The sequence below is a fragment of the Dendropsophus ebraccatus genome, chromosome 13 (genome assembly GCF_027789765.1).
Source record: "Dendropsophus ebraccatus isolate aDenEbr1 chromosome 13, aDenEbr1.pat, whole genome shotgun sequence".
Classification (NCBI taxonomy): domain Eukaryota; kingdom Metazoa; phylum Chordata; class Amphibia; order Anura; family Hylidae; genus Dendropsophus; species Dendropsophus ebraccatus.
The window spans coordinates 80,593,833-80,615,099 of NC_091466.1; the positions used below are offsets into that span (position 1 = coordinate 80,593,833).

The 21,267-nt window shown below is 48.0% G+C and overlaps 1 protein-coding gene across 3 annotated transcripts in view; it reads right to left on the reverse strand.

The window, feature by feature from the left end:
* Positions 1 to 1,158: 1,158 nt before the first annotated feature.
* LOC138771425 (B2 bradykinin receptor-like) overlaps positions 1,159 to 21,267 on the reverse strand; it is a 61,468-nt gene continuing 41,359 nt past the window's right edge. The window contains exons 2-3 of one of the 3 annotated variants that reach the window (XM_069951111.1): positions 10,517 to 10,608; positions 1,159 to 2,590 (exon numbers count right to left, since the gene is read on the reverse strand). In XM_069951111.1, coding sequence (XP_069807212.1) covers positions 1,524 to 2,567 — 1,044 coding nt within the window. In that variant the 5' untranslated portion in view covers positions 2,568 to 2,590; positions 10,517 to 10,608 and the 3' untranslated portion in view covers positions 1,159 to 1,523. Of the gene's footprint in view, positions 2,591 to 3,878; positions 4,074 to 10,516; positions 10,609 to 21,267 lie in introns of those variants that run through there. The other 2 variants (XM_069951112.1, XM_069951113.1) reach the window with 2 other exon arrangements.

Here is a 21,267-nt window from a genome sequence, read left to right on the forward strand (position 1 = left end):
GCAAACTTCTCTCCTCTACTCTCCTCAAGCACCACTGCAACTACCTCTTCTACTTCTCTCAAGCACCTCCCTCGAGCACTCAGGTCAAGCATTTAAGTGTGTTTCAAGATTTATTACTTGTGAAACCGTGTACTGTGTACAAAACTTCCAGTAAAGTTGTTATATTGTATAAATGGTGACACTTCCTCAACGGGGCTAAATATAAGATTATGGTCATCACTGTTGTACCAATGCTAAACGTCTCCCCCCCAGTCTTTCCATTCCCAATTTTGTTCCTATTTGTACTTTTTGTTTGACCCTGGCCTCACAATGCTAATAGGTTGTTTTGATACACTGGGGGCGGTACTAGCCCCTGGCCAGCCTGCTCAGATATTCGTTAGGAGGGCAGGCCGGCTGGGGCACAATGGTGTACTGGGGGCCATCTTGGCCACTGATTGGATGAGCGGTAGTGTTCTTCTCTGATCCCTAGGAAGAAGATAGAAGGGAATATGCTGTAATAACTTTTCTCCAATCCTCAAGATGAATTGCAACTTGCATTTACTCGCTTGTCATATACACACCTTGTAGGTTGTCATGTATACACCTAAAGGGTTATCTTTCCCTCCTACCAGTCTACACAGGGACTTATCTAAGTGGTTGGAGAAGTGCTGATTGCTGATATGCCCCGCTTTCATTTGCTCGGCTTCCTCAGCTAATGTTTCGGGGCAACTCCGTCTAGTTGTTCAAACCTGGGGTCCATAATACTGGACTTACCACTCTGTGTACCTACCCAGCATCGACAGATCATTTTTAGACACGAGTACGGGTAGTTGCAACTGCAGCAAATGTTGTCAGAATCACCACATCATATTGCTGTGCGTATTGCACAGGTCCCTGCCTTCTACAAGTTCAAGTGGTGGAGCAGTACTGCAACATCTGGCTCCTGCTTCGAACATCTGCCGCCCCAGGGATACCACATATACACGTTATAGGTTGTCATGTATACACTTTATTCTTTACTCAAAATCACTTAAACTACCTCAGCAGTTAATAAGAGGAATCAATAACCAACAGGACTCATAATAAAAAAGATGGCCGCCCCATATAACATTTCAGAATCAATACACAACACAGAATAAGACACTTACAATACACTTCAAGTAACACAGCAGGGTTTATTATATACAACAGGGGGCACATCCGGGACTAACTATGGGGAGGGGAAGCAGTGCTTGGAGGTATTTGGAGCAGGTGGGCACGAGTGAAGCTCTTGGGGTTTAGTCTTTCTTTGGTCCGTATGTTTGTGAGAAGGGTCGATATATAGCACTATGTTGGGTTACACAGGTTTTTGCACCTGTTTTACTTGAACTATCAGGGCGGAAAGGTCATCATGGTGCTTGGATCGACAGCCTGAGTGAGATAGTGTCCTGGCCTTTTAAAATGGTGGACTCCAATAGCTGGGATTGGTGCAGGCAAGTCCAGAGGCTGCAGTAGTGGACTGAAGTAATTGTGTTCTTTATCTATGGTCTTACAGGAAAAGACTTTTACGTTAAGTTGATAGGCTCAGACGTTGGGACTGATAACCCTCTTCTGTCGAGTCCTTTACATGGAAGCCTACTGTAGACCTCTCTGGCTTTTTGCCTAAAGTTATTCCCAACCATACAGTATAGGATGGGATTGATGCAGCTGTTACTGAGGACAAGGTAGAAAGAGATCTGGTGGACGATTCTATTGACGGCTGTCACCATGCATGGAAGGACGACATTGCACTGAACTAATGTGAAAATAAAGATGGTAGTATTGTAGGGAATCCAGCACACCATGAAGACCAGGAACACGGACAGCACCAGCCAAGTGGCCTTTATTTCCTTGTTCTCTTTCTTGAGGTGTCGCATTGCGTTGTTCCTTAAAGCCCAAATCACTTGAGATGTACAGAAGGTGGTGACGACCAGAGGAACTAAGAAGCCCAGAACGTTCCTGGTGATATTTACTGCAATAAGGAAGTTTTTCAGAGATTTGTCATTGACGCAGATGGTGGTGTTTAATCTTTCATTGATCGACAACTTTCGGAACAACCCATTGGGCGCACTTAACCCAACTGCAAACACCCAGATGATGCCACAGGTCACCTTTGCCCACCAAGGATTTCTCAACAGGCCAATGGTCAAGACCTTCACCACACCCAGATATCGCTCGATACTGACCATTAGAAGGAAGTAGATGCTGCTGTAAAAATTCAGCTGGAAAGAGGAGAAGACGGCTTTACACATAAAGCCTCCGAATGGCCAGGAAGACGACTTATTGGAGCCATACACAGCTCTGAAGGGTAGGCTGATAACAAATATCAGATCGGCAGCCGCCATGTTCCCCAGGTAGATCTCGGTCACTGTGCAGCGACTTTTATGAAACACAAATACCGATATGACAAACACATTTTCTATGAAGCCCAAGACGAAGATGACCAACATGTACTGGGGCTGGTAGCTATAGAGCCACTCGTGACTTCCCCGGTCGATACATTCTTTGTTCGGACTCTCTGTGAGATTAATAAATGTTGTCATGGTCCCATTGGGGTCTCCACTCATCATCTTGGGTTCGATTTGTTTGACTCCTGCAGAAACACAAAAATACAAAGATTTTTTTCTTATTTCACACTTTTATTGAAAAATATGTTTTTACAAGAGTATAAAGAAGTACACTGTGACATAAAAAAAAGTACAGTGGGAGCAGCGACTAAGATACAATAAAATCACATCCTGAATAAACTCACATAGAAAAATCAGCAGCCATAGAAAGTCAAACTCCATCGTCCAATTTACAGCTGGTTAACGCACAAAAATAAAAACATCTTCAAAGTCCACTAAAAACTAAACTGCTGATATAGCAGCAACTAGAGGACAATATCAGAGCGATAGAAACATAAGAAACGAAGAAAGACAAAAGAAGAAGGGCCAATGCCGCCCTGCCAACCCCAAAAAGAGGATTCACGTTACACATAGGGAGCCAAATTAAGAACCAAACTCAAGGTATCTACAATATTTTGGAGAGTCCAGAAAACAAGACCATGGCAACCACAGTATAGCAGGTTACCCAGCAGTTCTGCTCTGAACTCCTCCATATGATGCATCACTATACCCTCCGTCAGCCACTCCGTCACTGTGGCGGCATCCGGACGCTTCCAGTGCCGAGGGATGACAGCTTGTGCAGCCGATAGGGGAAATTGAACCAGCGGCTCCATGGCAACATCAATAATAGCAATACCGCGGGGTCACTAGGGAGCTGGACAGAAGTTACAGCTTTGATCAGATAAACCACCTGCCCCTAGAATGGCTGTAAGCGAGCACACGTCTACCCAAAGTGGAGCATAGCGCCCTGATTACAAACAAAAATACATTGATTTTTATCATTTCAGACAATATTATCATCAATACAGAAGTAATGTTTAATAGCAACACTGCACAAAGTCTCTGCAAATAAAAGCAAACTTGCAAGTTACGTGAACAAGGACATACACCCAATATTCGAGCAAGAAACCTTTCCAATAGTGAAATAGTTAATCAATAAAATCCCAAATATATAACCTACATAATGATTAACAAAACCATAGTGTACAAAAATATGTCTTTATTGATAAATCCATTAGAAAAATCCATAAAATACACAATATACTTCACTGGGGCAAACACAGACACATAGAAGCATAGCCAGGGTCACACACTTGGTGGCAGGGGCTTAGCATCAATGTTATTGCAAAGAGTTTGTATATAAATATCACAAAATGAGGTTAGTCATAAAGGCAAACTGGTCATATATGGTGGAAATGTTCACTCACAATAGGGAATGCAATACAAAAGACAAAATGGAGGTAAAAATAGGGTTTATAAGAAGAAAGGTCCTACCTGCTGCAGCTTATAATATCTGTCCGTCCAGACCGATGTCCTCAATCAGTCCGATCCTCAAGGAAACCTGTGGGCCCCGTGTAAGTGAAAGGTCCCTATATGGCGAAGTGCTGGTCCTAGGAGAGGCAGGAACGGCTATCACTATATGGTGATGTGCTGGTCCTAGGAGAGGCAGGAACGGCTATCACTATATGGCGAAGTGCTGGTCCTAGGAGAGGCAGGAACGGCTATCACTATATGGCGAAGTGCTGGTCCTAGGAGAGGCAGGAACGGCTATCACTATATGGTGATGTGCTGGTCCTAGGAGAGGCAGGAACGGCTATCACTATATGGTGATGTGCTGGTCCTAGGAGAGGCAGGAACGGCTATCACTATATGGCGATGTGCTGGTCCTAGGAGAGGCAGGAACGGCTATCACTATATGGCAATGTGCTGGTCCTAGGAGAGGCAGGAACGGCTATCACTATATGGCGATGTGCTGGTCCCAGGAGAGGCAGGAACGGCTATAACTATATGGTGATGTGCTGGTCCTAGGAGAGGCAGGAACGGCTATCACTATATGGCAATGTGCTGGTCCTAGGAGAGGCAGGAACGGCTATCACTATATGGCGATGTGCTGGTCCTAGGAGAGGCAGGAACGGCTATCACTATATGGCAATGTGCTGGTCCCAGGAGAGGCAGGAACGGCTATAACTATATGATGATGGGCTGGTCCTAGAAGGAAGGAACGGCTATCATGTATAGGCATCATCTAGTTCAGTCGCATCAGCAACTTTCTTTTAAAAGGAAACAGAACAGGGACACATGTGGTTTTTGAGTAAAAAACTGAAATATAGAACAAATATAGAAAGCTTAGCAACTTTACCCACAGGAAAGTATCAGGGGTAACGATATCATGTACATCATGGGGACGTTAATTAGGTATGAAGATGTGTCTGCTCCATACCCGGCAGCCACTGTCAACTCAAATTCTCAAATTTGTAGAACTGTCCCCTGGATTAGTCATCAGGTCCGTTCTGCACACCTGAGGCAGTGGGACCTTCTTAGGGGAGGTGAACGAGGGCTCTGAGGAAGGGTCAGGTTGGCCACAGTAGGTGCACACCTCCTGGAATGATGACTACCGGGCCCTGCACCCTCCAGGCTGACCTCACACCACCTCCTCTTCCCAGGATACATGACCTGCAGATCTCACACACCCTCCTCTTCCTAGGATACATGACCTCCAGAGCTCACACCACCTCTTCTTCCTAGGATCCATGACCTCCAGACCTCACACCACCTCCTCTTCCTAGGATACATGACCTCCAAAGCTTACACTACCTCCTCTTCCTAGGGTACATGACCTCCAGAGCTTACACCACCTCCTCTTCCTAGAATACATGACCTCCAGACCTCACACCACCTCCTCTTCCTAGGATCCATGACCTCCAGAGCTCACACCACCTCCTCTTCCTAGGATCCATGACCTCCAGACCTCACACCACCTCCTCTTCCTAGGATACATGACCTTCAGACCTCACACCACCTCCTCTTCCTAGGATCCATGACCTCCAGACCTCACACCACCTCCTCTTCCCAGGATACATGACCTGCAGATCTCACACACCCTCCTCTTCCTAGGATACATGACCTCCAGAGCTCACACCACCTCATCCTAGAGTACATGACCTCCAGACCTCACACCATCTCCTCTTCCTAGGATCCATGACCTCCAGAGCTCACACCACCTCCTCTTCCTAGGATCCACGACTTCCAGACCTCACACCACCTCCTCTTCCTAGGATCCATGACCTCCAGAGCTCACACCACCTCCTCTTCCTAGGGTACATGACCTCCAGACCTCACACCACCTCCTCTTCCTAGGATCCATGACCTCCAGAGCTCACACCACCTCCTCTTCCTAGGATCCATGACTTCCAGACCTCACACCACCTCCTCTTCCTAGGATCCATGACCTCCAGAGCTCACACCACCTCCTCTTCCTAGGGTACATGACCTCCAGACCTCACACCACCTCCTCTTCCTAGGATCCATGACCTCCAGAGCTCACACCACCTCCTCTTCCTAGGATCCATGACTTCCAGACCTCACACCACCTCCTCTTCCTAGGATACATGACCTCCAGAGCTTACACCACCTCCTCTTCCTAGAATACATGACCTTCAGGTTTATGCTCAGGAAAACTCTTTAGGAGAATTTATGCCAAGCTGTCCTGTGCTGAACTGTCCTGTGGCGGGTGCTGTCCTGTGCTGAGCTATCCTGTGCCATGTGCCGAGCTGTCCTGTGCTGAGCTATCCTGTGCCATGTGCCGAGCTGTCCTGTGCTGAGCTATCCTGTGCCATGTGCCGAGCTGTCCTGTGCTGAGTCCTGTCCTGTGCTGAGTCCTGTCCTGTGCTGAGTCCTGTCCTGTGCTGAGTCCTGTCCTGTGCTGAGTCCTGTCCTGTGCTGAGTCCTGTCCTGTGCTGGGTGCTGTCCTGTGCTGAGTCCTGTCCTGTGCTGAGTCCTGTCCTGTGCTGAGTCCTGTCCTGTGCTGGGTGCTGTCCTGTCCTGTGCTGAGTCCTGTCCTGTGCTGGGTGCTGTCCTGTGCTGGGTGCTGTCCTGTCCTGTCCTGTGCTGAGTCCTGTCCTGTGCTGAGTCCTGTCCTGTGCTGGGTGCTGTCCTGTGCTGGGTGCTGTCCTGTCCTGTCCTGTGCTGAGTGCTGTACACGGCTCCTCCTGGCAGCTCCAAAGAGAATAAATAGAGCCTTGGGTCACATGCGGTAACCACGTCTGTATTTATAACAAAGGATCAGGGGACAGATATGGGGTCACCAGGGTGCATGGAGGTCGGAACCCCCCACAATCTCTTACTTGTCCTTCAACCTGTGGATAGGGTTAAGTCGGAATACCCCTTTAAGTGATTGAGGCAATCATTTAACGTACCGTGGTTACCCTCCACTCGGCCAGATCTTAGCTGCCAGTCCGCCCGGCCCGGCCGAACTTTGTGTTTTTCATCGCATAGATTTTATTTGGGATTAAAAAACACCAGAAAACCGCTGTATCTCTATGGAAGTTTTTCTAATGTTTTTGTCTTCAGTTCTTCACTAAAAATCCTAGAGTCACATGATGATGGAATCACATGGGATAAAACACCAGGAAACACCAGATCGAAACACCAGAGAGAAACTCCAGAATCGCTAATAGAAGCCAAAGGCTGAGCTTGCTACGTTCACACAATATCACACTGACGGCCAGCGTATTAGACCAGAAAACCTCTGATAACGACGGACACAGATAATGATCGTTTTTTGCGTCCATCCTTTGGCGTCGGGTGGATCAGATGCCAAGATAAAACACAACATATCCACAAACAGTTTATACACAATAGATCCAATGGACATTTACATCATTATATTGGTCTCTGCCTAGCAAAGATTAATTCACCACACCTTACTCTGTCCAGAAATTTACCATATAATAGCCTTTCTTTACAAACAATTACACAAAACAAGGCTATGCATTTAAAAATTACATAATTTTATTAACACAATTAAAAATCTCATAACATATAATAGTGCAAAAAGGATCCAGCAAAGACAGACAGAAACCACAGTATTACGGTCATATAATCACATAATCAAATATGGGCAAGCGTCTACAGGGCATAAGTATCATGCAGTGTATCCACATGGCCTCAGGGCTGCTGAACGTGGACTTGCATAACCTGAGAATGTCTATCTAAGATGGAAAATATAAATATCCCTTACCCATAGTGGAGTCTGGCGTCTGTAACCCCGACGCACGTTTCACGTAAGATTGCTTTCTCAAGGGGCGTGTCTAACTCCTGTATCTCGCACTATTTATGATGTGGATGAGGATTCCTTCCGGGCAGCGACGCAGGTCACAGGAGGGGCAAGGAATCACGCAACTTCCTCCCGGCCTACGTCACTGGAACGCAATCCCGCCGGTGGAACGCAGGCGGGCATGCGCACAGCGAACTATTGAGGCAATGTCGGAAGGGCGCCTGTGCCCAATTCTCCCGAGACCCGCGTACACGGAAAGTACTCGTTATACACTATTAGGAGGCCATGTATTTACACACTGCTGTACAGGTGGGACACGTCTTCTATAGCTTGCAACCAACAAAGATACCAATTTGTAAACAAAGTGCAATAAATACTATATCAATGTAAACATGTGCTTATATAAATAATTTAAAGTGCTATATTCAAAGTGCAAAATGTGCATATTATTAATTCACTGCATATTCAAAAACAAAAAACAACAATACACAAATACAAAGAACAATCAATCAAAGTGAATACTATTCTAAACATGATTATATTGTTATTATAAAGTGCCATATATAATATGTCATTAAAAAGTGACCGTGCAACAACATACTAAGAATGGATGAAGTGCTATAGTGGCGCAGTAATAGATCTCATATTATCCCATAACAATACATTTTTTCTTTTTATGACCATATTACATTTGTTCCTTTCCACAAACAGGAGGAACCTGGCAGCAAAACATTGGAGACTTTGCGCACTGTAAAAAACTGAGAAAAATCTGCAACAATCTGCAACTTTCCACTAGTTTCCTGGTGAGAGCGTTGATGAACTCCAGGACTATAAGAGTGAGGCGCTGTGTATGGCTGAGGAAAAGGAGGAAGGATCAGCAAGGATCAGTAATAAAGAAGTAATGCGAGAAATCCTACAGCTCTGATGCCGCCGACCACAATCACCCACAGAGAAGAGACATCACACAGATATATATACTGTATATATATATATATATATATCTATATATATATATATATATACACACACAAACACATACAGTATAAGAGAGGAGACATCACAGATAGATACATTGCACGGCTGTAGGAACCAAAGGATTATTGTTTTGTTTATGTATCACATGGATCTGTACACCAATGAGAGTTCTTTCTTCTTCTTCTCACCTATTATCTGTCTCTTTACTTTTACACATGCACTCCTCGCCCACTCACAGCACAGTTTACACATGCTGTAGGAAGGAAGTCGCATGGGTAGAGGAAGTGTCTTTTTGCCTTTGGATTCTGTAGAGGAAGGACGCCAGCTAGGATGCTCCCTACATCAGTCAAGTTGGGCCCTGGCTCCTGCCAGGTCCCCAGTCTAAGTTGTGGTCTAGACGGACAGAACATGCATCTAGACATAGTTTCTCTTCAAGTAACCGTATTCCACACGATGCAGTGTTAAGCTACTACTAGGGAGGACAAGTCAGGGATCATCCTAACCCACGGCGTGGACAAAGAGGAACAAAGTGCAGGACAGTATCCACAAAGAAGTAAAGGAGCTGATCCGGATAGGGCAAAGTTGCTAGAAGCCTATGAACTCTATCTCGCAACGCGGGTGTAAGCAGGGAGCCCTCATCATTCCGCTCATCCCAGGTAAAAAGGTCTGGGGCTTGTGTCATCCTCTAGGATGGGTCACTCGACACTGGTGGGCAATAGGTGGTGCAAAGACCAAAGAGTCAAGTTCTGATCCTGTACCACTCTGTGATTCTTCACTAAACACAGACACAGCAAATACACTTTACTTGGGTCACTACTCCACTCTGGACCACCGTGATAAGTACCCAATGGACCTCGCAACAACCCAGCAGGTCACTGCCCACAGGGGAACAAGGTATAGCCGGCCCACTAAAATAAAAGCAGGTGTGCCACCATACCTGTGTGCCCAACCAGCACTGGCGTCACGACACATTACCACCGGGCAGAGTTATACCTCGTCCAACCACTACATCAGTGGAGTCACGCTGTACCAGCTAGCTTGTGACTGGCCGTCTGTCCCTGCTCACAGGCGGGGCAGTCACCACATTATATATATATATATACACATACATCTACACACACACATACAGTATAAGAGGACTGAGAGGGCTGAATATCAGAAGAAGAGGAACAGAGGAGCAGGACCTGCCAGACAGAGAAGCAGAGGACCTGATCACATGATCTGCAGGTCCTCAATACTACTGTGGAGATCAGCCCGACTACAGGAGGAGAGGACGGAGACTGAGAGCTGTGCCGTAAGTGCTGTGTGTGTGAGTGTATCTATGTATGTATCTGTGGGTATATATGTATATGTCAGTGTGTGAATCTACTGTATGTTTGTATCTTTGTGTGCGTGTATGTGTGCCTGTGATAGTCGTGTGTGTGTGTCAGTGGTGTCTTTGACAGTGGTGTATGTGTGTGTTTGTATATGTCAGTGGTGTCTCAAGCGATTGAAAGATTTGCTCCCAAAGATGTTCTGCAGCGGCTTCTATTAATGCTGGGCTTCTTAGCTTATACTGGTGACTGACAGATCTGCTTATAAAGATGTTCTGACGCAGCTTCTTTTATTGCTGGGCTTCTCAGGTTATACTGGTGACTGACAGATCTGCTTATAAAGATGTTCTGCAGCAGCAGCTTCTTTTATTGCTGGCCTTCTCAGGTTATACTGGTGACTGACAGATCTGCTTATAAAGATGTTCTGCAGCAGCTTCTTTTATTGCTGGCCTTCTCAGCTTATACTGGTGACTGAGAGATCTGCAGCAGCTATTCTTTCTGGATCAGTCTTTCTTATTACGCTTGCTTCAGGAAGATATGATGTAACAGGACAGATTATCTGCGGTTACATCGTTCTTAGAAAGATGAAGCAATCACCGGGGTCCTGATGCCGAATCTCCGTCCAGTCAGGTCAGGATTCAATGTAGAAACGTTCTGGGAACTGAATAATAAAGATAAGAATATAAAATACAATAAGACTACAATAGAAAAGGAGGAAATAGGGAACATGGCATAGATCAATAATACTAGAGATTACAAGAGATTGTGTAATATATCTTATCAGACAAATATGCTTCCTTCCCCTGTTATCAAGCATCCCCCCCCCCACGCTACACAAAAAATTAGCTCAGCGCTTGCGTTTAAAGCAGTTTTGCTGAATTAGACAAACATGGCCGCTTTCCTCCACTCCTGCCCTCCCTGTGTGTGCGGCATTATAGCTCAGCTTCTATTAAAGTGAATGGAGCTGAGGTGTATTGCCTCTCACAGCCTGAGGACAGGGGTGGCGCTGTATTTGATAGAGAACAGGAATGTGTTTGTAATTCTGGGTAAGTCCTGTAGCTTAGGGATCGCATTACAAGCCATACAAGTCTATGGAGCATTACTGTCAATTACACTAACTTTTCCCAGGTCCCACACAAGTCAGAAGTTAAGATTAGATGAGGTCTTAGTGCTGAGACCCCCCAATAAAGGGGCAGTGTAGCGCTTCAGTCCCTGGCCGGCTGCCCGATGTGACTCGCTGCAGGACCTGGGCTACAATATAAGTCTATGGACCTCGTCCACCATGAAATGACCTGATCAGGCAGCCAGTGAGGGAGTGAAGAGCAGTGCTGAGCGCTTCACCCAGTGATTAGTCCCAGACACCCCTATTAAGGAGAGTCAGTTCCTGGTGGTGGTGGTGGGGGGGGAGACAGAATTTGTTTTTTTAAAGTATCTCAGGTGAGTGATGGGGGGCAGATACCTGAGGGGGCTCAGTCTTCTCAGGTGAGTGATGGGGGCAGATACCTGAGGGGGTTCAGTCTTCTCAGGTGAGTGATGGGGGGCAGATACCTGAGGGGTTCAGTCTTCTCAGGTGAGTGATGGGGGGGATACCTGAGGGGGCTGTCTTCTCAGGTGAGTGATGGGGGCAGATACCTGAGGGGGTTCAGTCTTCTCAGGTGAGTGATTGGGGATACCTGAGGGGGCTGCCTTCTCAGGTGAGTGATGGGGGGCAGATACCTGAAGGGGTTCAGCCTTCTCAGGTGAGTGATGGGGGGCAGATACCTGAGGGGGTTCAGTCTTCTCAGGTGAGTGATTGGGGATACCTGAGGGGGCTGCCTTCTCAGGTGAGTGATGGGGGCAGATACCTGAGGTGGCTCAGTCTTCTCAGGTGAGTGATGGGGGGCAGATACCTGAGGGGGCTGTCTTCTCAGGTAAGTGATGGGGGGCAGATACCTGAAGGGGTTCAGTCTTCTCAGGTGAGTGATGGGGGGCAGATACCTGAGGGGGTTAAGTCTTCTCAGGTGAGTGATGGGGGGGGATACCTGAGGGGGCTCAGTCTTCTCAGGTAAGTGATGGGGGGCAGATACCTGAAGGGGTTCAGCCTTCTCAGGTGAGTGATGGGGGGCAGATACCTGAGGGGTTCAGTCTTCTCAGGTGAGTGATGGGGGCAGATACCTGAGGGGGTTCAGTCTTCTCAGGTGAGTGATGGGGGATACCTGAGGGGGCGGCCTTCTCAGGTGAGTGATGGGGGCAGATACCTGAGGTGGCTCAGTCTTCTCAGGTGAGTGATGGGGGGCAGATACCTGAGGGGGTTTAGTCTTCTCAGGTGATTGATGGGGGGCAGATACCTGAGGGGGTTCAGTCTTCTCAGGTAAGTGATGGGGGGCAGATACCTGAAGGGGTTCAGTCTTCTCAGGTGAGTGATGGGGGGCAGATATCTGAGGGGGTTCAGTCTTCTCAGGCGAGTGATGGGGGGCAGATACCTGAAGGGGTTCAGTCTTCTCAGGTGAGTGATGGGGGGCAGATACCTGAGGGGGTTAAGTCTTCTCAGGTGAGTGATGGGGGGATACCTGAGGGGGCTGCCTTCTCAGGTGAGTGATGGGGGGCAGATACCTGAGGGGTTCAGTCTTCTCAGGTAAGTGATGGGGGGCAGATACCTGAGGGGGCTGTCTTCTCAGGTGAGTGATGGGGGGCAGATACCTGAGGGGGTTCAGTCTTCTCAGGTGAGTGATGGGGGCAGATACCTGAGGGGGTTCAGTCTTCTCAGGTGAGTGATGGGGGATACCTGAGGGGGCTGCCTTCTCAGGTGAGTGATGGGGGCAGATACCTGAGGTGGCTCAGTCTTCTCAGGTGAGTGATGGGGGGCAGATACCTGAGGGGGTTCAGTCTTCTCAGGTGAGTGATGGGGGATACCTGAGGGGGCTGCCTTCTCAGGTGAGTGATGGGGGATACCTGAGGGGGCTGCCTTCTCAGGTGAGTGATGGGGGCAGATACCTGAGGTGGCTTAGTCTTCTCAGGTGAGTGATGGGGGGCAGATACCTGAGGGGGTTTAGTCTTCTCAGGTGAGTGATGGGGGGCAGATACCTGAGGGGGTTCAGTCTTCTCAGGTAAGTGATGGGGGGCAGATACCTGAAGGGGTTCAGTCTTCTCAGGTGAGTGATAAGGGGCAGATATCTGAGGGGGTTCAGTCTTCTCAGGTGAGTGATGGGGGGCAGATACCTGAGGGGGTTGTCTTCTCAGGTGAGTGATGGGGGGGGGCATACCTGAGGGGGCTCAGTCTTCTCAGGTAAGTGATGGGGGGCAGATACCTGAAGGGGTTCAGTCTTCTCAGGTGAGTGATGGGGGGCAGATACCTGAGGGGGTTAAGTCTTCTCAGGTGAGTGATGGGGGGGATACCTGAGGGGGCTCAGTCTTCTCAGGTGAGTGATGGTGGGCAGATACCTGAGGGGGTTCAGTCTTCTCAGGTAAATGATGGGGGGGATACCTGAGGGGGCTCAGTCTTCTCAGGTGAGTGATGGGGTATCAGCTCTTGTCCTCAGTGAGATGGGTCCACGTGGTGGAGGAGACAAATCTGATCAGACGGTGGAACCCACACAGATATGTAGAAATCAACAAAGTGACTGAGGACTATAGAAGCCACTATGTATCATGGCCGGTGTCACATCACACGCCAACACCGGCCGCTGCCAGACACACGACCCAGCGGCCGCTGCCAGACACACGACCCAACGGCCGCTGCCAGACCCACCACCCACCGGCCGCTGCCCGACACACCACCCACTGGCCGCTGCCAGACACACGACCCACCGGCTACTGACCGACAAACAAATGCAACATACATACACAAAACTTTGCTGTCACCACCCTGTCTGTTATGTTACTGGGGTGACAGGGAACCCCAAATGTGTTCCACTCGCAGACACAAAGCCGGTCATCGGGACAACGACTTACTGTCTAATTCATGCTTTTATATTATATTTTTTAACAATGAAACAATAAAACAAAAGACAATGAAACAAAAGACATCCAGACACTGCAAACAATGAAACAAAAAGGATAAATAAGCTTGGATACTTAGCATAGAGAGGGGTTGTATAGGTTCCTCCTCCCCGGGGGATCGGACAATGGTGCACAAGCCAATCTGATTGGATCCCCCATTTTGTGACACTGAGATCTTAGTAACATAGGAACATAGTTAACAAGGTTGAAAGAAGACAAGAGTCCATCAGGTTCAACCTGGGGAAACCCTACTGTGTTATCCAGGGGAAAGCAAAACCCCCCATGAGGCAGACGACAATCGCCCACCACTGGAGGCTCCACTTTAAGAAAACATATACACTCACCGGCCACTTTATTAGGTACACCTGTCCAACTGCACGTTACCACTTAATTTCTAATCAGCCAATCACATGGCGGCAACTCAGTGCATTTAGGCATGTAGACATGGTCAAGACAATCTCCTGCAGTTCAAACCGAGCATCAGTATGGGGAAGAAAGGTGATTTGAGGGCCTTTGAACGTGGCATGGTTGTTGGTGCCAGAAGGGCTGGTCTGAGTATTTCAGAAACTGCTGATCTACTGGGATATTCACGCACAACCATCTCTAGGGTTCACAGAGAATGGTCCGAAAAAGAAAAAACATCCAGTGAGCGGCAGTTCTGTGGGGGGAAATGCCTTGTTGATGCCAAAGGTCAGAGGAGAATGGGCAGACTGGTTCCAGCTGATAGAAAGGCAACAGTGACTCAAATAGCCAACCGTTACAACCAAGGTAGGCAGAAGAGCATCTCTGAACGCACAGTACCTCCAACTTTGAGGCAGATGGGCTACAGCAGCAGAAGACCACACCGGGTGCCACTCCGCTCAGCTAAGAACAGGAAACTGAGGCTACAATTTGCACAAGATCATCGAAATTGGACAGTAGAAGATTGGAAAAACGTTGCCTGGTCTGATGAGTCTCGATTTCTGCTGTGACATTCGGATGGTAGGGTCAGAATTTGGCGTCAACAACATGAAAGCATGGATCCATCCTGCCTTGTATCAACGGTTCAGGCTGGTGGTGGTGGTGTCATGGTGTGGGGAATATTTTCTTGACACTCTTTGGGCCCCTTGGTACAAATTGAGCATCGTTGCAACGCCACAGCCTACCTGAGTATTGTTGCTGACCATGTCCATCCCTTTATGACCACAATGGACCCAACATCTGATGGCTACTTTCAGCAGGATAATGCGCCATGCCATAAAGCTAGAATCATCTTAGACTGGTTTCTTGAACATGACAATGAGGTCACTGTACTCCAATGGCCTCCACAGTCACCAGATCTCAATCCAATAGAGCATCTTTGGGATGTGGTGGAACGGGAGATTGGCATCATGGATGTGCAGCCGACAAATCTGCGGCAACTGTGTGATGTCATCATGTCAATATGGACCAAAATCTCTGAGGAAGCTTCCAGCACCTTGTTGTATCTATGCCACCAAGAATTGAGGCAGTTCTGAAGGCAAAAGGGGGTCCAACCCGTTACTACCATGGTGTACCTAATAAAGTAGCCGGTGAGTGTACAAGCGAACCACATAGAATCTGTCCATACTCCTCACAGCTGGACTTACACCACACCGGGGCGGTGGTCTCCATACTCCTCACAGCTGGACTTACACCACACCGGGCGGTGGTCTCCATACACCTCACATCCAGATTTGCACCACACCGGGGCGGTGGTCTCCATACTCCTCACAACCGGACTTGCACCACACCGGGAAGGTGGTCTCCATACTCCTCACATCCAGATTTGGACCACACTGGGGCGTGATCTCCATACTCGGGGTAACATGGCACCCCCCACCCCTCCACTATAGAGACAACTCTCTCCTCTGGGGGTGTAGAGCAGGCGCTGAGCAACTGATCAGGGAGAGCTGGCTCTGATCACCGCTGATCTCCCATCCTGTGATCGATCTCTTTTAGGCAGTTTACACAGCGTTTTTAGGTCTCAAAATATCAAACCACCAGGCACCAATTTTAGCATAAAAAAACAAGTGGGATTTCAGCCTTAGGAATCCATCGCGTAGAAGTGCAGCATAGCCTCCTATTGGGGAGGACTGCAGAGGGCGTCGTCTACTGACCTGTCCTAGCTGATGCAGCAGCCACAGAGGTTCCACCATCCCGGATTCATCTTTGCCCTCTTCTTTTGCTAGCCTCCACTTCCCATGATGCCTCTGGCTTTGCAGAGGGGGGTGGAGTCTCACCCATGCAGTTCCCGATGACATCACCAGGTGGGGAAATTAGGCTGCCCCTGGTGGAGACTCATGCCTGGGTTGTGGTCAATTCACACCATGGGCAGTTCTGATGCATTTTTGGGGAAATATGGAAGTGACCTGACCTAGAATCACAGCTGAGGTGTTTTATGAGGATCTTAAGGCCATGTTCATTTTTTTCAGATTTTTACTGCATTCTCACATAGCGGTAAAATAGAACACGTGCACCAAAAATACAACGTGTGAACAGAGCCTCAGGGGGTATAACATATCCTGATCCCATAGAGGTAGCAGCACCTGGGGGATGGGCAGCCAGAGGAGACCTGATAGGTGATAATGTCATCTGTAATTCACAGGAAGTCACATGACCACTCCTCTCTGACCCATAAGGGCTGTGGGCTCCTTTCAGTCAGATCACATCGCCCAGTGGGGCGCAAGGATACAGCTACACTGAAATAAAACAGATGGTGCTGTAGAGCTGATGACAGTGAGTGTGCAGCATACAGGGAGAAACTATCATGGTAATGGTGAGCGCAACAATTTACTCCTCAGTGGAATGCAACATCTCCATTGGACCACAAGATCACAGAATACAAAAATAGTAACCCTGTGTTAACTACAGCTGTGCAACACATACATACGAGACAAAATACAGACATCTGGTGGCAACACAATAAATATCTTAATCAACACCTTACTTTTGAGTGCAAAGGCATTTGTGACAGGTGCCATACATAGAACACCCGTGGTGGGACACCACATACTACCCCACTTGAGAAAAGCCGTCCACAGCATAACACCTGGAGAAAAAGACTGGTCAAAAAAGTTAAGGCACAGCAAGGGTTATATTGTGGAAATAAACATAAAAATACACAGATACTCAGACCTGTGATTGTACCTGGTAGATGGTGTGACTCTCCGCCAGGGTAGAAGAATGAACCAGCTACGAAGTGGGCTGTGGGACTGCTGGTAATATGACGGTCACGCCAGGACGGGAAGATCCAGCAGCACTGGGCTTGTCTGGAGGGCGATACGCACCTGCGCCTTCGCCAGCAGGGGTCACCAGGAGTAGCTCCTGCAGGCTGTCTAGGACCTCTGGCTCTGAAGAGCTACTGGGGAAGAGACTGTGGCCCCAAAAAGTTCCGAAGACTTGTGGCATCCTCGCTGGAGGTTGAGCTCCAGGTGCCGGGACAAGGTCGTCTTCGCTGTCACTGGAGCTGGTCTTAGACTCTGGTTGGGACCAGGTTTCGGGGCCACGTTGCAGCGGGAGAGAGAGGAGGGCGTCTGCCCGTATTCTCCTCAACCGTCTTCCTGGAAGAGATGAATGTGTCCACCTACTGTTCTTATTGCATCTGAGGGCGGAGTCATCACTTCCAGTTAAGCGCAGGGGACGTAAATGGGCACTGGCCTCCTCCAAAATGGCAGCACCGGAAACTTTTGCAGGAATGTGTCTCATCATCAGGGGTCTTCCCGGAAACAGTCCCATGTCCTTAAGTTCTGCTAGGGGTGGTGCTGAGTTTTTGCGGGCTTTTGCAGGATTTTCCCGCGCTTGTGCGGGTGGGCTTTTTGAAAGTGGTGGCATAGCCAGAAAATACAGGTTACAGTCCCGGTTTATTAAAGATGGCTCCCCAACTTTTATATGCACAGTCAGGACAGTTATCTTCGGGGAACTTATCCTTTTGGCAATATTAGCATAGATGGTCAGACTACTGTAATCACAGTACCTTAAAATGCACCAGAATGAATGAATGAACGGACATGCATCTTACACAATACTTGAAAAATCGGCAGCGACAAGGTTTGAATCCTGTTTGTGAAGCCAGTTCTGTGCTAACGCCTGGTGTTGCAGTACTCGGCCAGTGATGGTGTTGTTGTGACGCCAGTGCTAGCGATTTCCCTATTTATGTTCCAATACTCGCAACCGAGTGGGACTTCAGGGGCTAAGTACCAGGGTGGTTTGGTGCTCTCCCCACTGGGAGGCACCCCCTTGGCAATAGGCTTCCCTACCCTGGAGGGATATCTGGCTATTCCCGTGTTTTGAGACTCGTAACTGAGACTCCACGGACCCTTCTTTTGCACAATGCTAGTTCAGCACTCAGGTTAGGTGGTATACCTGCTTTTAAGTTAGGGCCTGCTGTACTGTTCCCCAATGGTTGGTGACCTGCCGGGTTGTGTTGTGTCCCTTGTGCTCTTGTCACAGTGTTCCAGAGTGGAGAGATGACCCACCTGGACTGTCGATACCCCCACCCACAGAAAGGGGAAAATGACCCAAAAAGTATATAGCTGACAGGGGTAGGTGCTGGTGCAATGATGACTAAGTCCCAGTAAAATAAATAAAATGCCTTTACTAGCAGTCTCTTATAATACAGGATATGCTGGCAATAGATCTTTCTATTCTTCTTTGGTACAGACCTGTGTTCACTAGATCTGTGCTGGATAGAGATGAGCGAACCTCGAGCATGCTGGAGTTCATTGGAACCCGAGCAATAAACATTTGACTAGCGGGGGCTGCTGAAGTTGGATAAAGCTCTAAGGTTGTCTGGAAAACATGGATACAGCCAATGACTATATCCATGTTTTCCACATAGGCTTAGGGCTTTATCCAAGTTCAGCAGCCACTGCTAATCACATGCCAAACGATCAGGTTCGGATGAACTCGAGCATGCTCGAGGTTCGCTCCTCTCTAGTGCTGGAAGATACTTTAAGTGCTGAGGCGTTGGTGTAGCTTAGTGTTAAGCAGTGAAGAGAAGAGGAGTTTGTTGTGAGAGCCCCAACCCAGGGTATTAGTGTGCTCTGCCAGAACTTCAGAGAGAAGGATACTTGTGCCCATGTCTCCTGTCCTCTCCATACATCTCTACCCTAATCTCCTGATACCTCCTCACATACTATCCTCTCCATACATCTCTACCCTAATCTCCTGATACCTCCTCACATACTGTCCTGTCCTCTCCATACATCTCTACCCTAATCTCCTGATACCTCCTCATACTGTCCTCTCCATACATCTCTACCCTAATCTCCTGATACCTCCTCACATACTGTCCTGTCCTCTCCATACATCTCTACCCTAATCTCCTGATACCTCCTCACATACTGTCCTGTCCTCTCCATACATCTCTACCCTAATCTCCTGATACCTCCTCACATACTATCCTCTCCATACATCTCTACCCTAATCTCCTGATACCTCCTCACATACTGTCCTCTCCTCTCCATACATCTCTACCCTAATCTCCTGATACCTCCTCACATACTGTCCTCTCCATACATCTCTACCCTAATCTCCTGATACCTCCTCACATACTGTCCTCTCCTCTCCATACATCTCTACCCTAATCTCCTGATACCTCCTCACATACTGTCCTCTCCTCTCCATACATCTCTACCCTAATCTCCTGATACCTCCTCACATACTGTCCTCTCCATACATCTCTACCCTAATCTCCTGATACCTCCTCACATACTGTCCTCTCCTCTCCATACATCTCTACCCTAATCTCCTGATACCTCCTCACATACTGTCCTCTCCATACATCCCTACCCTAATCTCCTGATACCTCCTCACATACTGTCCTCTCCATACATCTCTACCCTAATCTCCTGATACCTCCTCACATACTGTCCTCTCCATACATCCCTACCCTAATCTCCTGATACCTCCTCACATACTGTCCTCTCCATACATCTCTACCCTAATCTCCTGATACCTCCTCACATACTGTCCTCTCCATACATCTCTACCCTAATCTCCTGATACCTCCTCACATACTGTCCTCTCCTCTCCATACATCTCTACCCTAATCTCCTGATACCTCCTCACATACTGTCCTCTCCTCCCCATACATCTCTACCCTAATCTCCTGATACCTCCTCACATACTGTCCTCTCCATACATCTCTACCCTAATCTCCTGATACCTCCTCACATACTGTCCTCTCCTCTCCATACATCTCTACCCTAATCTCCTGATACCTCCTCACATACTGTCCTCTCCATACATCTCTACCCTAATCTCCTGATACCTCCTCACATACTGTCCTCTCCTCTCCATACATCTCTACCCTAATCTCCTGATATCTCCTCACATACTGTCCTCTCCATACATCTCTACCCTAATCTCCTGATACCTCCTCACATACTGTCCTGTCCTCTCCATACATCTCTACCCTAATCTCCTGATACCTCCTCACATACTGTCCTCTCCTCTCCATACACCTCTACCCTAATCTCCTGATACCTCCTCACATACTGTCCTCTCCTCTCCATACATCTCTACCCTAATCTCCTGATACCTCCTCACATACTGTCCTCTCCTCTCCATACATCTCTACCCTAATCTCCTGATACCTCCTCACATACTGTCCTCTCCATACATCTCTACCCTAATCTCCTGATACCTCCTCACATACTGTCCTCTCCTCTCCATACATCTCTACCCTAATCTCCTGATACCTCCTCACATACTGTCCTCTCCATACATCCCTACCCTAATCTCCTGATACCTCCTCACATACTGTCCTCTCCTCTCCATACATCTCTACCCTAATCTCCTGATACCTCCTCACATACTGTCCTCTCCATACATCTCTACCCTAATCTCCTGATACCTCCTCACATACTGTCCTCTCCTCTCCATACATCTCTACCCTAATCTCCTGATACCTCCTCACATACTGTCCTCTCCTCTCCATACATCTCTACCCTAATCTCCTGATACCTCCTCACATACTGTCCTCTCCTCTCCATACATCACTACCCTAATCTCCTGATACCTCCTCACATACTGTCCTCTCCATACATCTCTACCCTAATCTCCTGATACCTCCTCACATACTGTCCTCTCCTCTCCATACATCTCTACCCTAATCTCCTGATACCTCCTCACATACTGTCCTCTCCATACATCTCTACCCTAATCTCCTGATATCTCCTCACATACTGTCCTGTCCTCTCCATACATCTCTACCCTAATCTCCTGATACCTCCTCACATACTGCCCTCTCCTCTCTATACATCTCTACCCTAATCTCCTGATACCTCCTCACATACTGTCCTCTCCATACATCTCTACCCTAATCTCCTGATACTTCCTC